At 55.3% G+C, this 15,006-nt stretch overlaps 1 protein-coding gene across 1 annotated transcript; it reads left to right on the top strand.

Moving 5' to 3' along the window:
• Positions 1 to 6,988: 6,988 nt before the first annotated feature.
• On the top strand, positions 6,989 to 13,919 carry LOC142024819 (uncharacterized). Its single transcript, XM_075017077.1, has 2 exons — positions 6,989 to 7,089; positions 11,877 to 13,919. The coding sequence occupies exons 1-2, from the start codon at positions 7,056 to 7,058 to the stop codon at positions 13,454 to 13,456; spliced, it is 1,614 nt and encodes a 537-aa protein (XP_074873178.1). The 5' UTR covers positions 6,989 to 7,055; the 3' UTR covers positions 13,457 to 13,919.
• Positions 13,920 to 15,006: the final 1,087 nt, after the last annotated feature.

Raw genomic sequence — 15,006 nt, forward strand, 5'->3', positions numbered from 1 at the left:
TGTTTCAAGTACAGCAAGGAGCATAACAAATTAACATACACAGGGATATATCATCTGAGAAACTAGAACAGGTTATGGAGCATAATATACAGTAAACAGCATCTTAGTATTTACACAAGAAACCCAACTAGTCTCAGATAAGACAAAAAAACACAGTTACAAAAAAGAGATAATATAAAATATCGGCCTTTTAACCAATCCCTACCCTGAGAAGCAAGAAGGGGAAAATACTTTAAAGTAACAGACAATATGAGATATTGGTCTTTGGATCAATCCCCATCCCTAGGGGAAAATCAAAAAGGGGAGTATTTTACAGATACTAGACAATAAACAATAATCGGCTTATCAGCCAGTCCCTGAGAAAAAAAGAAGTCTTTGAACATAAAACTCTCCGACCCATGAAGTATCAGGGAGCATAAAATAAAATAAAAATAAAAATAAATAATTAAATAAAAAAGTTACAATAGGAGAACAGAATAAAAAATAGATAAAATAAGGGAAAAAAAAAAAAAAAAAAGGAAAACACAAAGGCGCTTGGTAATCAGCTGTCAGAATATTGGCGATGGCCCGTGATATGCTCTGTGTAGATGTCCCTGGACCACCTAATGGCATCGGACACCATCAGCCTGCGCATCATTCGAGCATAATAGCGACTGACCTCGCAGGCTTCCAGGACCTCATCATTCAGGGGGTCCCAGGCACCCAATGCCCCCATGAGCAACGCATGGACCTCCACCGAGTAGCCCCGGGACTGCAAGGTGTCCGCCAACGGGGCATACTTTTGCAGTTTCTTGGCCCGGGCATCGTGGAAGGCCGCCATGCGGTTCTCAAAGGGCACCGTAATGTCCACGATGAGGATCTTCTTAGACCGCTCGTCCGTCACGACGATGTCCGGCCGCAGAAGGCTGTCAGTGCCAGGGATGGAAGAGTCTACGGTAACGGATCCAAGGGTCGGAGGTAGCGCTTTCACCAGCCGGTCTTGGATGGCGTTATGGCGGCGCTGCCAAGCCGCCGAATGCACCATGCAGCCACAGAGGACGTGGGGAAGAGTCTCCAGCGGATATCCGCAACGCCTGCACCTTTTATCGCGGGTCCCGTGGCGGACAGCGCCGTTGAGCGGGACGCAATTAAGGCGCGCTCGGTGGATGAAGCGCCAGTCCGCAAAACGGGTAAAGTTGCCAGCCCGGAGGAAGTGGTTACTGGCATCCCAGCGGCTGGTCACGTCAAACACCTTCCCCTGATCAGGTTTCTTCCGCAGGGCCTCGGCATATTGGTGGCGAATGGTGCTCTTTAGCAGGCGCTCCAGCAGGGTCCGGGCGGACGGGGTGACGATGGTATGTCCCTCGGTGGCAATGCGGGGAATCAGGATGCCCAGTTCCCGTCGTTCCTCGCTCCACACCCAACGGCAGCCGATCCTCTTGCCCAGGCGACGGGAGGCGTTACGGGCACGCGACCAGAGAGATGACAGGTCGCGTCCGTCCCTCCCGAACTCGCCTTCGAGGGAGCCGCTCAGGTAGGTGGCCAGGTCTTGAGCAGTGGGAGCTCTGCCGATCCTTCTCTGTGTCGTGCCCCTCAGGGCATTCTCCGCAACGGTCCGCACTCTTGGGTCCGCACAGGTCAGGAGACGAAAGGCATGGGTAATCGATGTCACATCGCACAGGTCCCCCATCCGCGGGACGTTAGCGCCTCCTTGCCGGTTGGAGATGTAAATAATGTCCGTGGCAGCCCTCGTGGGGAGATACATCCACTTCCGGACCAGGTGACGGATGGTCTTGTCTGCTTTATTCAAGGGGACCTTGGCGACCGCAGAGCCACGGAGGGTAAAGCAGATGCGTGGGATGAGGAATGTATTGAGTGCATCGATCTTCTGCCATGGTGCGAGGAGGGAATCATCGAGGCGTTCGGCGTCCTTCAAAATCCCGCAGATGGTGCCCTCAGGCATGCCCTGGATCCGGACCCCCGTCGGCGTGCCCAGGTGTTGGTAAAACTGGCCCTCCTCCAGGGGGATCATGGGCTGGTCCTGTACAGAGAACACGGTGGGCCTAGCGAGTGTGTTCAGGCTGCCGTCGACATGGAGGGAGGCGCATTTTTTTGCATTGAAGCGCAAACCCATCCACTTGGCAGCCAGACCGGCGACGTGGAGCATTCGCTGGAGAGCCTCATCGCTGTCAGCAATCAGGACCAGGTCGTCCGCGTACGCCAGCACATCGACCCGGACACCGAAGAGGTCCAGCCCGTCCCCACCGCTGGAGATGGCCCGCAAAAGCGGCTCCATGGCCAAGTTAAAAATAATCGGGCTGAGAGGACAACCCTGCTTCACGCCCCGATAGATGTGGATGGGGGCGGTCTCTCCGGTAGCCGCGCGGATGGTCGTAACACAGTCCTTATAAAGATCACGGAGGATGGTCAGGAAGCTGTCTGGGATCCCAAACTCTGCGAGAACATCGAAAATGTGCTGGTGAGGAACGGAGCCAAAGGCATTAGCCAAGTCCAGCCAGGCCACGGCACACTGGCCCCGGGATCTCCTCGTCTCCGCAATGGCTGCCTGGAGCAAAAAGTTATGCTCGTAACAGCCCTCACAAGAAAGGAAGCCCTTCTGCGCGGAGCTGAGAGCACCGCCACCAACTGCCCAATCCGTAACCCTGGCGGCTAAGCAGCTGGCATATAGTTTGTAAAGGGTCCTGCTTAGCGTGATGGGCCTCCAATTGCCAGGGTCATCGCGGTCGCCCCTCTTGTAAAGGAGGACGGTCATTGACCGCTTCCAGGCCTCCGGGATACGCCGCAACTTCTTGCAGGCGGTAAAAAGGGCAGCAAGGACCAGGCATCCGGGATCACGTTGTTTAAGACGGGAATAGCGGATGCCATCCTTTCCCGGGGCAGTATTTGCAGTCCGTTGCAGTCTAGCCAGCACCTCATGGGGCGTGAAATCCACGTCCAGGGCGTTATCGGCGTGGATCCTCGGCAGGTGCGGGAGGCAGTCTGGCCTTGGCTGGTCACGGGGAGGCCCCCCTTCGAAGATGGCCGAGAAGTAGGAGTGGAGCTCCTCTGCAGGGACGGAGCAGTGCATCGGGACTCCCTCCAGGATCTCCCTCATAGCCCTCCGACCATCAGAACGATAGAGGCCCTGCAGGCAAGTGGCAGTGACCAGGTCGTCCTGGCAGCTGGCGTCTCCTCGTCTGCCAGCACTACTGCCAGGGGCCAGTCTAGGGGTCATGGGTCGGTGTGGATGATGGGCAATCTCCTGGTGGCACTTGCAGCTGTCCACTATGCCTGCAGAGAGATCTTGTGTCAGGGGCTCAGTGATAATTACTAGGTCCTCATAGGTACTGACAGCCACCAACTCCTGTAGCCAAAGAAGTTGCCACGCTGTGGCAGCCCGCTTGCGGGTGCGCGTATGCTCTGGATGAGAAGTAGGCTCAGGTTCAGGCACAGCACACAGTGGACTCACAGAGGTGCAGGCAGCTGAGCCCACAAAAGGCCGAGAAGGGATACCATTTGGGCAAAATTTTACACAGCCCACCCATCTGGACACTTTTCGATGGCATGACGACTCACCCGAATGCAACACATGTGAGCATTGCAACAAGATCTTTACAGATCGGCAAGTACACCTGCTCTCTTCATCCTGCAGCTCCTTTCTAGCTGGTCAAAGCAAAACCTCTCCCACCTGATCATTCAGCTTTAAAACGAGTTATTCCACCAGACCTGCGAGCTGCCTCTGTGGTGGCTGTTTCGCTCCCAAAGCGATCACCTAATCTGCATGAAGCCTGTCCCCTCGCTGCAGCATGCTGACGCCCTCGAGCTGTTAACCCTGGATGGACTGCAGAACCAAAACAAAAAGCACTCAAGTAGCACTTTAAAGACTAGCAAAAGAATTTGGAAACCTTCTGTTAACGCCACGTGCCTGCCAGAAGGGCCGGGTTCAACTTTGGTGGGGTTTTCCTGTCAAGGATACAACCAACCGGCTCGAGCCCCCACCCAGTGGCCTGGGACAATTTCACCCCCATGCTGGGTGCCTGGAAGGCGGTTCTCCCCCCTCGCAAGCACAGAGTCTGAGATAGAAATGGCTTGTTTAATGACCATAACCTACCCCAAGGTTACAGTGACAGATGCAGTATATCTAAGCAAAGAAGAGACAAACCCCCTTTACCCAGCTACCATCCCCATATGCAGTAGACCCCAGTCTCTTGCTGGGGCTCTTGGCCCTTTACCCCATGCACACAGTTACAGGGTGAATCTTCTTGCAGTGCAGTCCCAAACCCAAAGCCCGCAGATACATGACCAGGGCAGGACCAGCTGTCCACTTGTCTGCAGCCTCCCCTTGCTGCCACAAGCCACCCACCCTCGTCTGAGGGGTTTTCTACCAGCCTCCCTCTGTTATCCACCACCACAGTTCTCGACCCCACTGCTTGGGCTCCCCCAAAGGCAGAACTCTCCGATTTTAGTTCAGCATGACATCAGGTGCCACTTTTGCATTAGAGCTGCTAGTATTTCTCATATAGGGTCTTATAAACACCCTATTATCAAACTCTATCTTTCAACAGCAGGGAAAAACTAAGCAATTCAGACTTAGAGCTACAAGGCCAAAGCATTCAACAAGCTGGCTTAACCACTACACCTCCACTTTTTTCCTACAAGTCTTTAAACCAGGGAGCCCTGTGTAATCAATGTCTGATGCAGCGATGGCGACTGCCCGGTCCCCCACAACAACCCAGAGCCTTGGGGAGGTCTCACAGCTCCCACACTGGGTGTCAGCATAAATTGTGGTTTCACAACAAGGTGTTTACAAGGGAGCAGATCTCAGGGCTGACTCGCTCCCCACGAGGCTTTGCCTGGCAGGTGTCACACACGCGCCCTTTGCATTCCCATGCAGATGAGCTCTGGCAGACACACCCCTCCCAGCCTGCAGCAGCGTTGCGTTCCCGCCGCCGCACCCCCCACACGTGTGACTCTTCCCAGCGCTGCAGGACGCGGGTGTGTGTCAGGGACGGACAGGGGCTGGGAACTGAAAAGGGGGTTTCACACACGGGGGTCTCCGCACTGGGACACGTACAAGGCGGGGTCGCTGCGAGGGTCGGGGCACAAGACGCCCCCAAGCGGTGCCCGGTGACAGCGCCCCCGGCTGCGGGCGGGCGGAGAGAAGAGCCGCCCCTGACACGGGCAATCCAGGCTGGGGGCGGGAGGGAGGGGGGGCCCGGAGGGGAACTGACCCCAGCCCAGGAAATCTGCCCGCCTGGGGACCACGTGGGGCACAGAACAAACTCCCGCGGGGAAACCACAGACACGGGCCGGGACGAGCTGCTGGGGCCGGACAGACGGGGCGAGGGGGCGGGGCCGGGGCGGGGCGAGGGGGCGGGGCCAGCACAGACTCGCTCCCCTCTGGGGCTGTGGGGAGCACAGCGGGGGCTGCGCGCAGCGCTGGGGCGGGGCGGGGTGAAGGGCGGGGATGACTCAGAGCAACAGCGATGCGCGGCGGGAGGCCAGTGCGGAGCCGGGCTCACAGCTCGGGCCGGGCAGCTCGGCCAATGGGAGCGGGGAAGGGGGCAGGGCTGACAAGAAGCTCGGCCAATGGGAGCGGGGAGGCGGGAAGGGGCGGGACACACAGGACGAGCCCTTGGCAGGTTCGATTCAGGGACCCCCCACCCCAGGCTGTTGCTCGCCCCTGACGCAGGCCGCGGTGGGGGGGGGGGGGGTGGATGTGGCTGGAGCTACGAGCGGCCACTGATCCGTCTCCCGCTGCGCAGGCGCAGAGCCAGGCCGGGGGCAGCCGCCTGCTGCGGACAGTTTTACCCGCGCAGCCTGTGAGTGGGACAAACCCCCCCACATCTGCCCCCACCGCAGGCCGCCCCCGCCTCCCCCTTGCGTCACTTCCCGTCTCAGCCCGCGCCTCCCCCTAACGTCACTTCCTCTGCCCCCTTTAGCTTCTCCTTCCCAACGTCACTTCCTAGGAGCCAGTTTCCTGCGGCCGCTCCGCCGACTCAGGCGCTGCCGCAGCCTGGAGCCCCCCCCGGCAGGGAGCCGCCGCCAGGTGAGGGGGGGCCCGGCCGGACCCGGAAGTGACTTTGCTCCCTCCCCCCGTTTGTGTCTCGGACGGTCCTCCTGGGCCCCGGCCGGGCCGCCCCGTTCTCTGGCCGCTGCGCCTCGTCCTCCCGCCCGCGCGGCGCCCCTTCCCCCCCGGCAGCGGCGCCTGGTTCGCCTCGTGCTCGCAAAGACCGGGGCGGGGGCGGCCGGGGGGGCTGTGACTCGGGGCCGGTTTTCGCTCCTGGCTCCACTCGCACCTCCAGGCGGAGTCTCCGGGCGGCGCCCGCGGGCTCTGCACCCCGCAGGGACCAGTGGGTGCTGGGGGCTCTGTGCTCGGTTCTCCCCCAGCTCCCTTGTTTTCGCCCCAGGGCCTCTGCCCCCCCCCTGGTTTTCTTCTCCCTTGTCCCCCTCAGTGATTTGGGGCCCTGAGTCCATTGCACCCCCCCACCCCGCAGGGGATCCGAGAGCTCTGGGTGGGCTTGTGTCCCCCCCCTGCTGGTTCCCCAGTGGGGCCGGGCGCTCGTCGCACGGTGCCTGTGCTCCCCCGCGGTGCAGTTCAGTGACCCTCATTGTCCCTTCAGCTGCTCCCTTCCTCCGGGCTTGTCCCCGTGGTGTGTCACTAACCACGTGACGTTTCCGTGGGACACACTCCAGTGCGCAGCAGTGCTGGGGCTCAGGCCGCGTCCGGAGAGAAACGAGGACGGATTTGGGATCTGACTTGTGCGAGGTGGTTCTGTGAGACTCGAGCGTTTCCCCAAATGTGCGTGTGCAGCACGTGTGCCCCAGGGAGCGCGTGTGGGGAGCCGGGGGATGCGGAGCGGCTTCCAGCCCCATCTGAAGTGTCTCCATTGCGCTTTTCCCCTACCAGGTGCAGAGCCCCCATGTCTGGCTCCAGAGCAGCCCCAGACCTGCAGAGACAGAGCGAGGACATGGCGGTGGCGGAGCCGGTGACCTTGGAGGAGGTGGCTGTGTGTTTCTCCCAGGAGGAATGGGGGCTGCTGGCCCCGGGGCAGAGAGCCCTCTACAGGGAGGTGATGCAGGAGAACTACCAGACCCTGCGCTGGCTGGGTGAGGAGTCCTGTCCCCGGGGGTGTCACAGGCTGGTTTGGCTTTGGTTCAGGGTCCCTCCCTGTCCCTGTCCCCAGTGTCAGGAGTGTGAGCCCCAGGAATCACTGGGTCCCCTGTGAGAGACTGTCCCCTCCACAGCCCCTCGCAGGGGAAGCAGGTTCAGGGACATGGCAGTGATGCTGCTCTTCCCACAGCCCAGGTCTCCATGTGCTTCCCACCATCTGCCTTGTCTGGAGGTGTGAGTGGAGGGGCACTGGCAGGAATGGTGGGTACCAGAGCTGTGGGGCTGGGTCCGGCTGCTCTTCATGTCTGCAGGGTACCCCTGGGGCCAGCATGCTGCACCCCTGCTGTCTCTTACCGTTCAGGGGGAGTTCTTGAATAATGAAACACAAACTCCCAGACGGACGCACCAGCTCTCCCATGTACAGTAGATTGCTTTCTCGGGAGTCACTGGTGGGAACCAAACACAGGACAAACTAGTTATGAGTAACATGTGCCCCAGTTTGGATGCAATGTCACTCCCCGTAGGTCTCATAACACACCTCATCCAGCGTCCTCGGCCTTCATCGATATTGGGGGGTTTTGAAGAAGGTTGGGAGGTGCCCAGTTAGGTCATGGGACACCGAGTGGGGCCAAACCTGGGCAGTGAGGAGTAAAACTGTGAAGGCAAAAGCACAGCTAGAATCTCAGCAGGAGGTTGGGGGGGAGACGGAGACCGGGGCTGTAACTAACACCCTCCAGCCGCACTTCTGCCAGTCATCTTCCTGCACCAAGGGAAACAGCACCTGGTGTGGCTGGAACGTGAGTCAGTAGCAAGCCCGTGATGCAGGAGGAAAGTGTTAAACCATGCAGAGAAGCTGCTGCTGGCAGAGTAGAACTGAGGCAGTTGAGTGGGAGCCCAGCTGCACCAAAAACCACTTCCCACAGAGAGCAGCACAGCCAAACACCGCCATGGCCGGCTGCAGGAACAGCAGCTCTTGTGAGTTGCTGGTAGGGCCTACGCAGCCACAGGCCGGCAGGGGTCGCAGAGCAGGAGCCTGGACAGGATCTGAAGCAGCCAGCCCGGGACTCGCCTCCCTGCTCAGACAACTTCCTCTGCCTCCTGCTGATTCAAGCAGCGCATCAGAGCCAAAGAGCCGGAGGAACCAGGCCCCAGCCAGGAGCTTTGTGGACAGAGCCCTTGTGGAGCCAGAGCTCTGCCAGAGCCTTTCTCTCCAAGTTCGAGTGACCTGCCATGTGGCAGCTGCAGTCTGAGCCCTGCCTGGGGCCTCGGTTTCGGCCCTGCCAGCCCTCACAGAGCTCACGTTTTGAGTCGAGCAAAAACACAGAAGTCCTGTGGCACCTTACAGATAAACTGATTTTCTGGAGCATCAGCTTTTGTGGGCAAAGGCCCAATTCACCACATGCACCACGTGGAAATTCCAGAGTCCAGTAAAAATATACAGGCACAAGAAAAGGAGGGAGTCCGACTCAAGAAGAAGGCCGGAGTTAATGAAAGCAATTCAGTCATGGAGGATGTGGCCCACTTCCAGCAGCTGATGTGGCGGTGTGAACAGCCGGAGCAGAGAAACTGCTTTTGAACTTGGCCAACTGGTCCTGGTGTTTGTTCAATCCTAAATGGATGGTGTCACATTTGCAAGTGAACTGCAGCTCTGCAGTTGCTGTTTGAGGTCTGCTCTTGACATTTGTGTGTTGCAGGATGGCTACTTTTAAATCTGCTCCTGAGCATCCCGGGAGGTTTTGTATGTTACCATTCCTGATATCTTATTTGCATCCATTTATTCTTTTACGTCGAGACTGTCGAGTTTAGATGTGCAGGTGAATAAGCCCCGCTAGTTCAAATAAAATGAAAATATAAGTGGAGATACACATCTCCTAGAACTGGAAGGGACCTCGAGAGGTTATCTAAGTCCAGTCCCCTGCCCTCTTGGCAGGACCAAGCACTGTCTGTGGCATCTATTTCCCCAATTGCTAAATAGCCTCGTCAAGGATTGAACTACAACCCCGGTTTAGCAGGTGTGGTGGTGTCATTGGTGGGTAGAGTTGGCGCTGAGGTTTGTCGAAAGGTTTGGTTTGTGTTTTACAGTGTTGTGGTCTATACTTGCTGGTGAGAATTTGTTTAAGGTTGGCGGGCTGGCCACAGGCAAGAACAGCCCTGCCTCCCAAAGGTCTTTGAGAGTGAGGGATCATTGTCCAGGATGGGTTGTAGGTCATGGATGTTGCACTGGAGAGGCTTTAGTTGGGGGCTGAAGCTCATGGCCACTGGTGTTCTGTTGTTTTCTTTGCTGGGCCTGTCTTGTAGCAGGTGACTTCTGGGTACACATCTGGCTCTGTCAATCTGTATCTTCACTTCCTTAGGTGGGTATTGTAGTTTCAGGAGAGCCTGGTAAAGGTCTTGAAGGTGTTTGTCTCTGTCTGAGGGATTGGAGCAAACGTGTTGTACCTTTAGGGCTTGGCTGTAAACAGTGGATCGTGTGATGTGCCCTGGATGGGAGCTGGAGGCACGGAGGTCGCATAGCGGTGCTGGGGTTTCTGGTAGAGGGTTGTGTTGATCTGACCATCGCTTATGTGCACAGGAGTGTCCAGGAAGTGGATCTCTTGTGTGGACCGTTCCAGGCTGAGGTTGATGGTGGTGTGGAAACTGTCGAAATCACTGAGAACTCTTCAAGAGCCTCTTTCTCATGGGTCCAGATGATGATGGTGATGATGTCATCAGTGTAACTCAAGTAGAGGAGGGCGCCAGGGGTCGAGAGCTGAGGACGTTGTTCCAGGTCAGCCATAAACATGTTGGCACAGTGTGGGGCCACGCAGGTGCCCATTGCAGTCCCACTAATTTGAAGGTATAAATTGTCCTCAAATCTGAAGTACTTGTGGGTGAGGACAAAGTCACAAAGCTCCGCCACCACTTGTGCTGTGGCATCATCAGGGATACTGTTCCCAACAGCTTGAAGTCCATCTTCACGTGGGTATTTTTGTTTAAGGGATCTCGACATCCATGGTGACCAGGATGGTGTTTTCAGGAAGATCACCAGTGCACAGCAGTTTCCTGAGGAAGGCGGTGGTGTTTCAAAGATAGCTCGGAGTGCTGGAAACATACGGTCTGAGTAGAGAGTCCCCATAGCTGGACAAGGCTGCAGTGCGAGTGCCAATGCCTGAGCTGATGGTGCCTCCAGAATGTCTAGATTTTATGGATCTTGGGGCTCTGGGGGTGTGTCTGTGCAGATCTGTTCCTGCGCTTTTGTCAGGAGTGTCTTGAGCAGACGGTGCAGTTTCTGTGTGTGCTGCTCAGGGGGATCAGAGGACAGTAGCCTGTAGAAGGTGGTATTGGAGAGCTGCCTGGGAGTCTCCTTTTCATGGTCTGACCTATTCATGATGACAACAGCAGCTCCTTTGCCAGCCTCTTGGATGACAGCGCCAGAGCTGTTTCTGAGGCTGTGGGTGACATTGCATTCCGCACGGCTGAGGTCCTGGGACAAGCAGTGTCACTTTGCCACAATTTCTGCCTGCGCACAGAAGCGGAAGCGCTCTAGGTATAGATCCAGTCTGTCGTTTTGATTGCCAGGAAGGATTCCATGCAGAATTCTTCTTCTTGTACTCTAGGTGTGATGGTGCCTGTAGGGCTGTTCAGAGTCTTGTTGAAAGTATTCCTGGCAAAACTGGGGCAGGGTTCCAGATCCCCACAGAACTGTGTCATGTTGTGGGGCTGGTGGGGCACAAAGAGAGTCCCTGAGGTAGGACAGACTCCTCTGCCGGGCTGAGTGTGTGGTTGGATAGATTGACAATGTTGCTGGGTGAGTTACGGGTACCACTACTGTGGCCCCAAATGGCAAGTAGGAGGTGAGAGAGTTTACAGTCCTGTAGAGAAGAGCAGCGGGCGTTGTAACTCTCCTGTCTCCTTTCAGTAAAGTCCAGCCACACGGGTGTTTGTGTGGGAGGCTGGTTTTAAGGAGAAGCTCCAGACTTGAGAGCTCCTTGTGATGTTTCCCTGTTTGCTGCACAGGAAGCTGAACAGGTGGTTCCTCAGGTCTGTAGGAGTGTGTGACCAATCTCTCGACACAGTCCCTGCAGTGTGTCAGTTGCAGTGAGTGTTTCACCTTCAGTCCGTTCGGTGGGACGTCCATCCATTTGCACTTGGCGAGGAAGATGGTGTCTGTATCTGTGCAGATTTTCTTATAGGTTTGATGGATTCCCGCTCCACGTGGCTAAATTCGGGGCCTGCCTGGTGCCAGGCATTGGGCGTAGCTGTGTTAGTTTTATGCACAATAACAAACCCAAATCGAGTGTCTTGTTTGAGTTGAGTGGCCCTGTCCTGCCCTGGGATGTGGGGGATGGAGCAGGTCAAGAAGGGAGGCTGAGTTGTACCCTTGTGAGTGCAGCAGGATTTCCCAAAGCTGATGTGATCTCCTGGGTGGAGCGAGGGGAGGCGCTGTGGGTCCCAGATCTCCAGGGCGCTGAGAAAGGGGAGATCATCAGCGCCCCACACACAGGTGAGCAGTGAGCTAAAGTGACTCAGAAACCGATTTCCGTGTTGTCCGAGATGTCACTTGGGCCTTTTCATCCAGACTGTCTGACCCTTCAGCCTGTCATCAGCTCCAGCCAGAGGGTGGGAGCAGGGCTGGGGTCCCTCCTCTGGGGAAGGGTTGTGAAGACGGAGGAGGAGCTCAGTTCACGTTATTTCAATCTTTCCATCAGCTGTTGGCTGCGTTCCCCCTTTTCTGTTCCCTTTCTGAGTTTTTCTTTCAGCTCAGTGCACAGAGTGACACTGTCTGGTTCTCTCTGTGTCCCAGCAGGTGAGGTGATGCTGCTCAAGAATGATGAGGAGAATCTTCAGCTGGAAGAACCAGAGCAAGTGGCCTCCTGTGGGATGTTCCTGGGAAGCTCTGAAGGTCGTGTTTGTCAGAGTCCTGAGCACAGAGAGACCTGTGAGAGTCAGTGTAGCCCAGAAAGGCAGCAGGGAAACCATGCAGGGGAGGGGCAGGATAACTCCAGCCATGGAAGCAGAAGCGTGAAAAACACTAAAGAGAGCGAACAACAGAAAACCTGTGGGAAAAGCTTCAGTCTTAACAGTCATTGTAGCATCCGCACAGGAGAGAAGCCCAATATCTGCCCTGACTGTGGGAGAAGCTTCCAGCTGCGCTCAGGTCTTATTGATCACCAGAGAACCCACACTGGAGAGAAACCCTTCCACTGCTCTGACTGCGGGAAAAGCTTCTCATGCTCCTCAAGTCTTAAAAGTCATTGCAGAATCCACACAGGAGAGAGACCTTATAACTGCTCTGACTGTGGGAAAAGGTTCAGACACAGGTCACACCTTGTTAATCATAGGAGAACCCACACAGGAGAGAAACCCTTCCACTGCTCTGAGTGTGGGAAGAGCTTTCGTCGGAGGCCAAGCCTTGTTGCTCATCAGAGAATCCACACAGGAGAGAGACCCTTCAGCTGCTCTGACTGTGGGAAAAGCTTTCGGCAACACTCAAACCTTCTCACTCATCAGATGATTCACAGACGAGAGAAACCCTATCACTGCACTGCCTGTGGGAAAAGCTTCGGCAGGAGTGCAAACCTGGTCACACATCAGAGTATCCACAGAGAGGAGAAACCCTTCAGCTGCTCTGAGTGCGGGAGATGCTTCAGTGATGTTTCTGGCCTTGATCAACATGTGAGAATCCACACCCGGGGAAAACCCTTTCTCTGCTCTGATTGCGGGAAAAGTTTCAGTCAACACTCATATCTTGTTCAGCATCAGAAAACCCACACCGGGGACAAACCCTTCCGCTGCTCTGACTGTGGGAAAAGCTTCTTATGGCACTCAAGCCTTAAAAGTCACTGCAGAATCCACACAGAGGAGAGACCTTATAACTGCCCTGACTGTGGCAAAAGGTTCAGAAATAGGTCAAACCTTGTTAATCATAGGAGAAGCCACACAGGAGAGAAACCCTTCATCTGCTCTGAGTGTGGGGAAAGCTTTGGTGAGAAGTCAAACCTTGTTGCTCATCACAGAATCCACACAGGAGAGAAACCCTTCAACTGCTCTGTTTGTGGGAAAAGCTTTTGTCGGCGCTCAGATCTTATATATCATCAGAGAACCCACACTGGAGAGAAACCCTTCCACTGCTCTGACTGTGGGAGAAGCTTCTCATGCTCCTCAAGTCTAAAAAGTCATTGCAGAATCCACACAGGAGAGAGACCTTATAGCTGCTGTGACTGTGGGAAAAGGTTCACACAGAGGTCAAACCTTGTGAAACATAGGAGAACCCACACAGGACAGAAATCCTTCACCTGCTCCAACTGTGGGAAAAGCTTTTGTCAGCTCTCAAATCTTATTCGTCATCAGAGAACCCACACTGGAGAGAAACCTTTCAGCTGATCTGACTGTGGGAAAAGCTTTTGTCAGCTCTCACATCTTACAGATCAGAGAACCCAGAGCAGAGAGGAACCTTTCAGCTGTTCTGTGTGTGGGACAAGTTTCGGGAACACTCGCGCCTTGTCAATCATCAGAGAGCTCACAGAAGAGAGAAACCCAATGACTGCACTCACATGGGTAACCTTCAGTGGCTGCTTGGACATTATTGATCATCAGAGAATTCACACAGGAGAGAAATCCGGTAACTCTCTTTGTCACTATTTTTGAAGCTGGGCCACTGGGCAAAAAAAGTCAGTGAGAACCACATTAACTAACATACTGCTTCTCATTCCTCAAGGGTGTGGTGTTATGGAGCCATTCAAGGAACTAAAATAAAGTCTACTCCTTCCTACATTAACCTCTGCTCCTTTATAAAAGAACTGGACACGCTGGAGTTTGTTCAGAACCTCAACTTGATGAATTTTTGTTGTCTTTTTTTTTAATTAAATAAATTGAAAATGCTTCACTTGAGTTGTTGCTCTAGGTGTGTCTGGAGAGGAGGGGTCAGTGCATGGGACTCTGGAGAGAGACCATTGTCCTAGCCCACTGTCACCACAGCAGCTTTGGGCCCAAATGAGATCCATCTCTACTTGGCTGCTGCAGCTCCAGCAGGTACACCCAGGGGACCGGTGTATGTCCCCCACCTGGGGCAGTGCCAGGGTCACCGGTCCGCTGTACTGCCCAGCCAGAGAGGAATGCAGCAAATGTGCACTTTCTCCTCACTCCCTGGTGGAGGGGAACAGCCAACCATGTCCCTGTACAAACTTAGAGGGGAGGGAGCTGCAGCTGTCCCCAAGGGCATCTGGAGGTGGGATGCTCACAGCTGGGACAGTCCTCGGTGGGGCTGAGGGTGCATCCCCAGCCAACCCCTTTCTTGTGTGGTGGTTGTCTGTTTTCTGTGTGGTCATAGAATCATAGAACAATAGTGCTGGAAGAGACCTAAAAAGATATCAAGTCCAGCCCCCTGTCCAAGGCAGGACCAAACCCATCAGATCAGCCCAGCCAGGGCTCTGTTGAGCCGAGACTCAAACACCTCCAGGGATGGAGACTCCACTACTTCCCTGCGTAGACGATTCCAATGCTTCAGCACCCTCCTAGTGAAAAAGTTTTTCCTAATGTTCAACCTGGACCTTCCCAACCGCAACTTAAGACCATTGATCCGTGTTCTGCCATAGGTGACCATGGGGAACAGCCTTTCTCCAGCCTCTTTGCAACCTCCCTTCAGTAAGTTGAAGGCTGTTATCAAGTCCCCCCTCAGTCTTCTCTTCTGCAGACTAAACAGACCCAACTGCCTCAACCTTTCTTCATAGGTCATATGCTCCAGCCCCCTAATTATTTTGGTCAACCTTTGCTGGACCCTCTCCAGTGTGTCCATGTCCTTCCTTTATTTTGGGGCCCAGAACAGGACACAGTACTCCAGATGTGGCCTCACCAAAGCCAAATAAAGAGGAATAATCACTTCTCTGGATCTACTGGCAAGGCTCGTCTTGATGCCATTCGCCTTCTTGGCTACA

This window comes from Carettochelys insculpta, chromosome 22 (genome assembly GCF_033958435.1).
Source record: "Carettochelys insculpta isolate YL-2023 chromosome 22, ASM3395843v1, whole genome shotgun sequence".
NCBI classification, from domain to species: domain Eukaryota; kingdom Metazoa; phylum Chordata; order Testudines; family Carettochelyidae; genus Carettochelys; species Carettochelys insculpta.

What these genes read in the sequence shown, in the direction of transcription:
- LOC142024819 (XM_075017077.1), top strand. Translation starts at nt 7,056, where the DNA reads ATGCAGGAGAACTACCAGACCCTGCGCTGGCTGG. An exon ending in CCAGACCCTGCGCTGGCTGG is followed by an intron (nt 7,090 to 11,876) that starts GTGAGGAGTCCT and finishes TCTGTGTCCCAG; the next exon opens with CAGGTGAGGTGATGCTGCTC.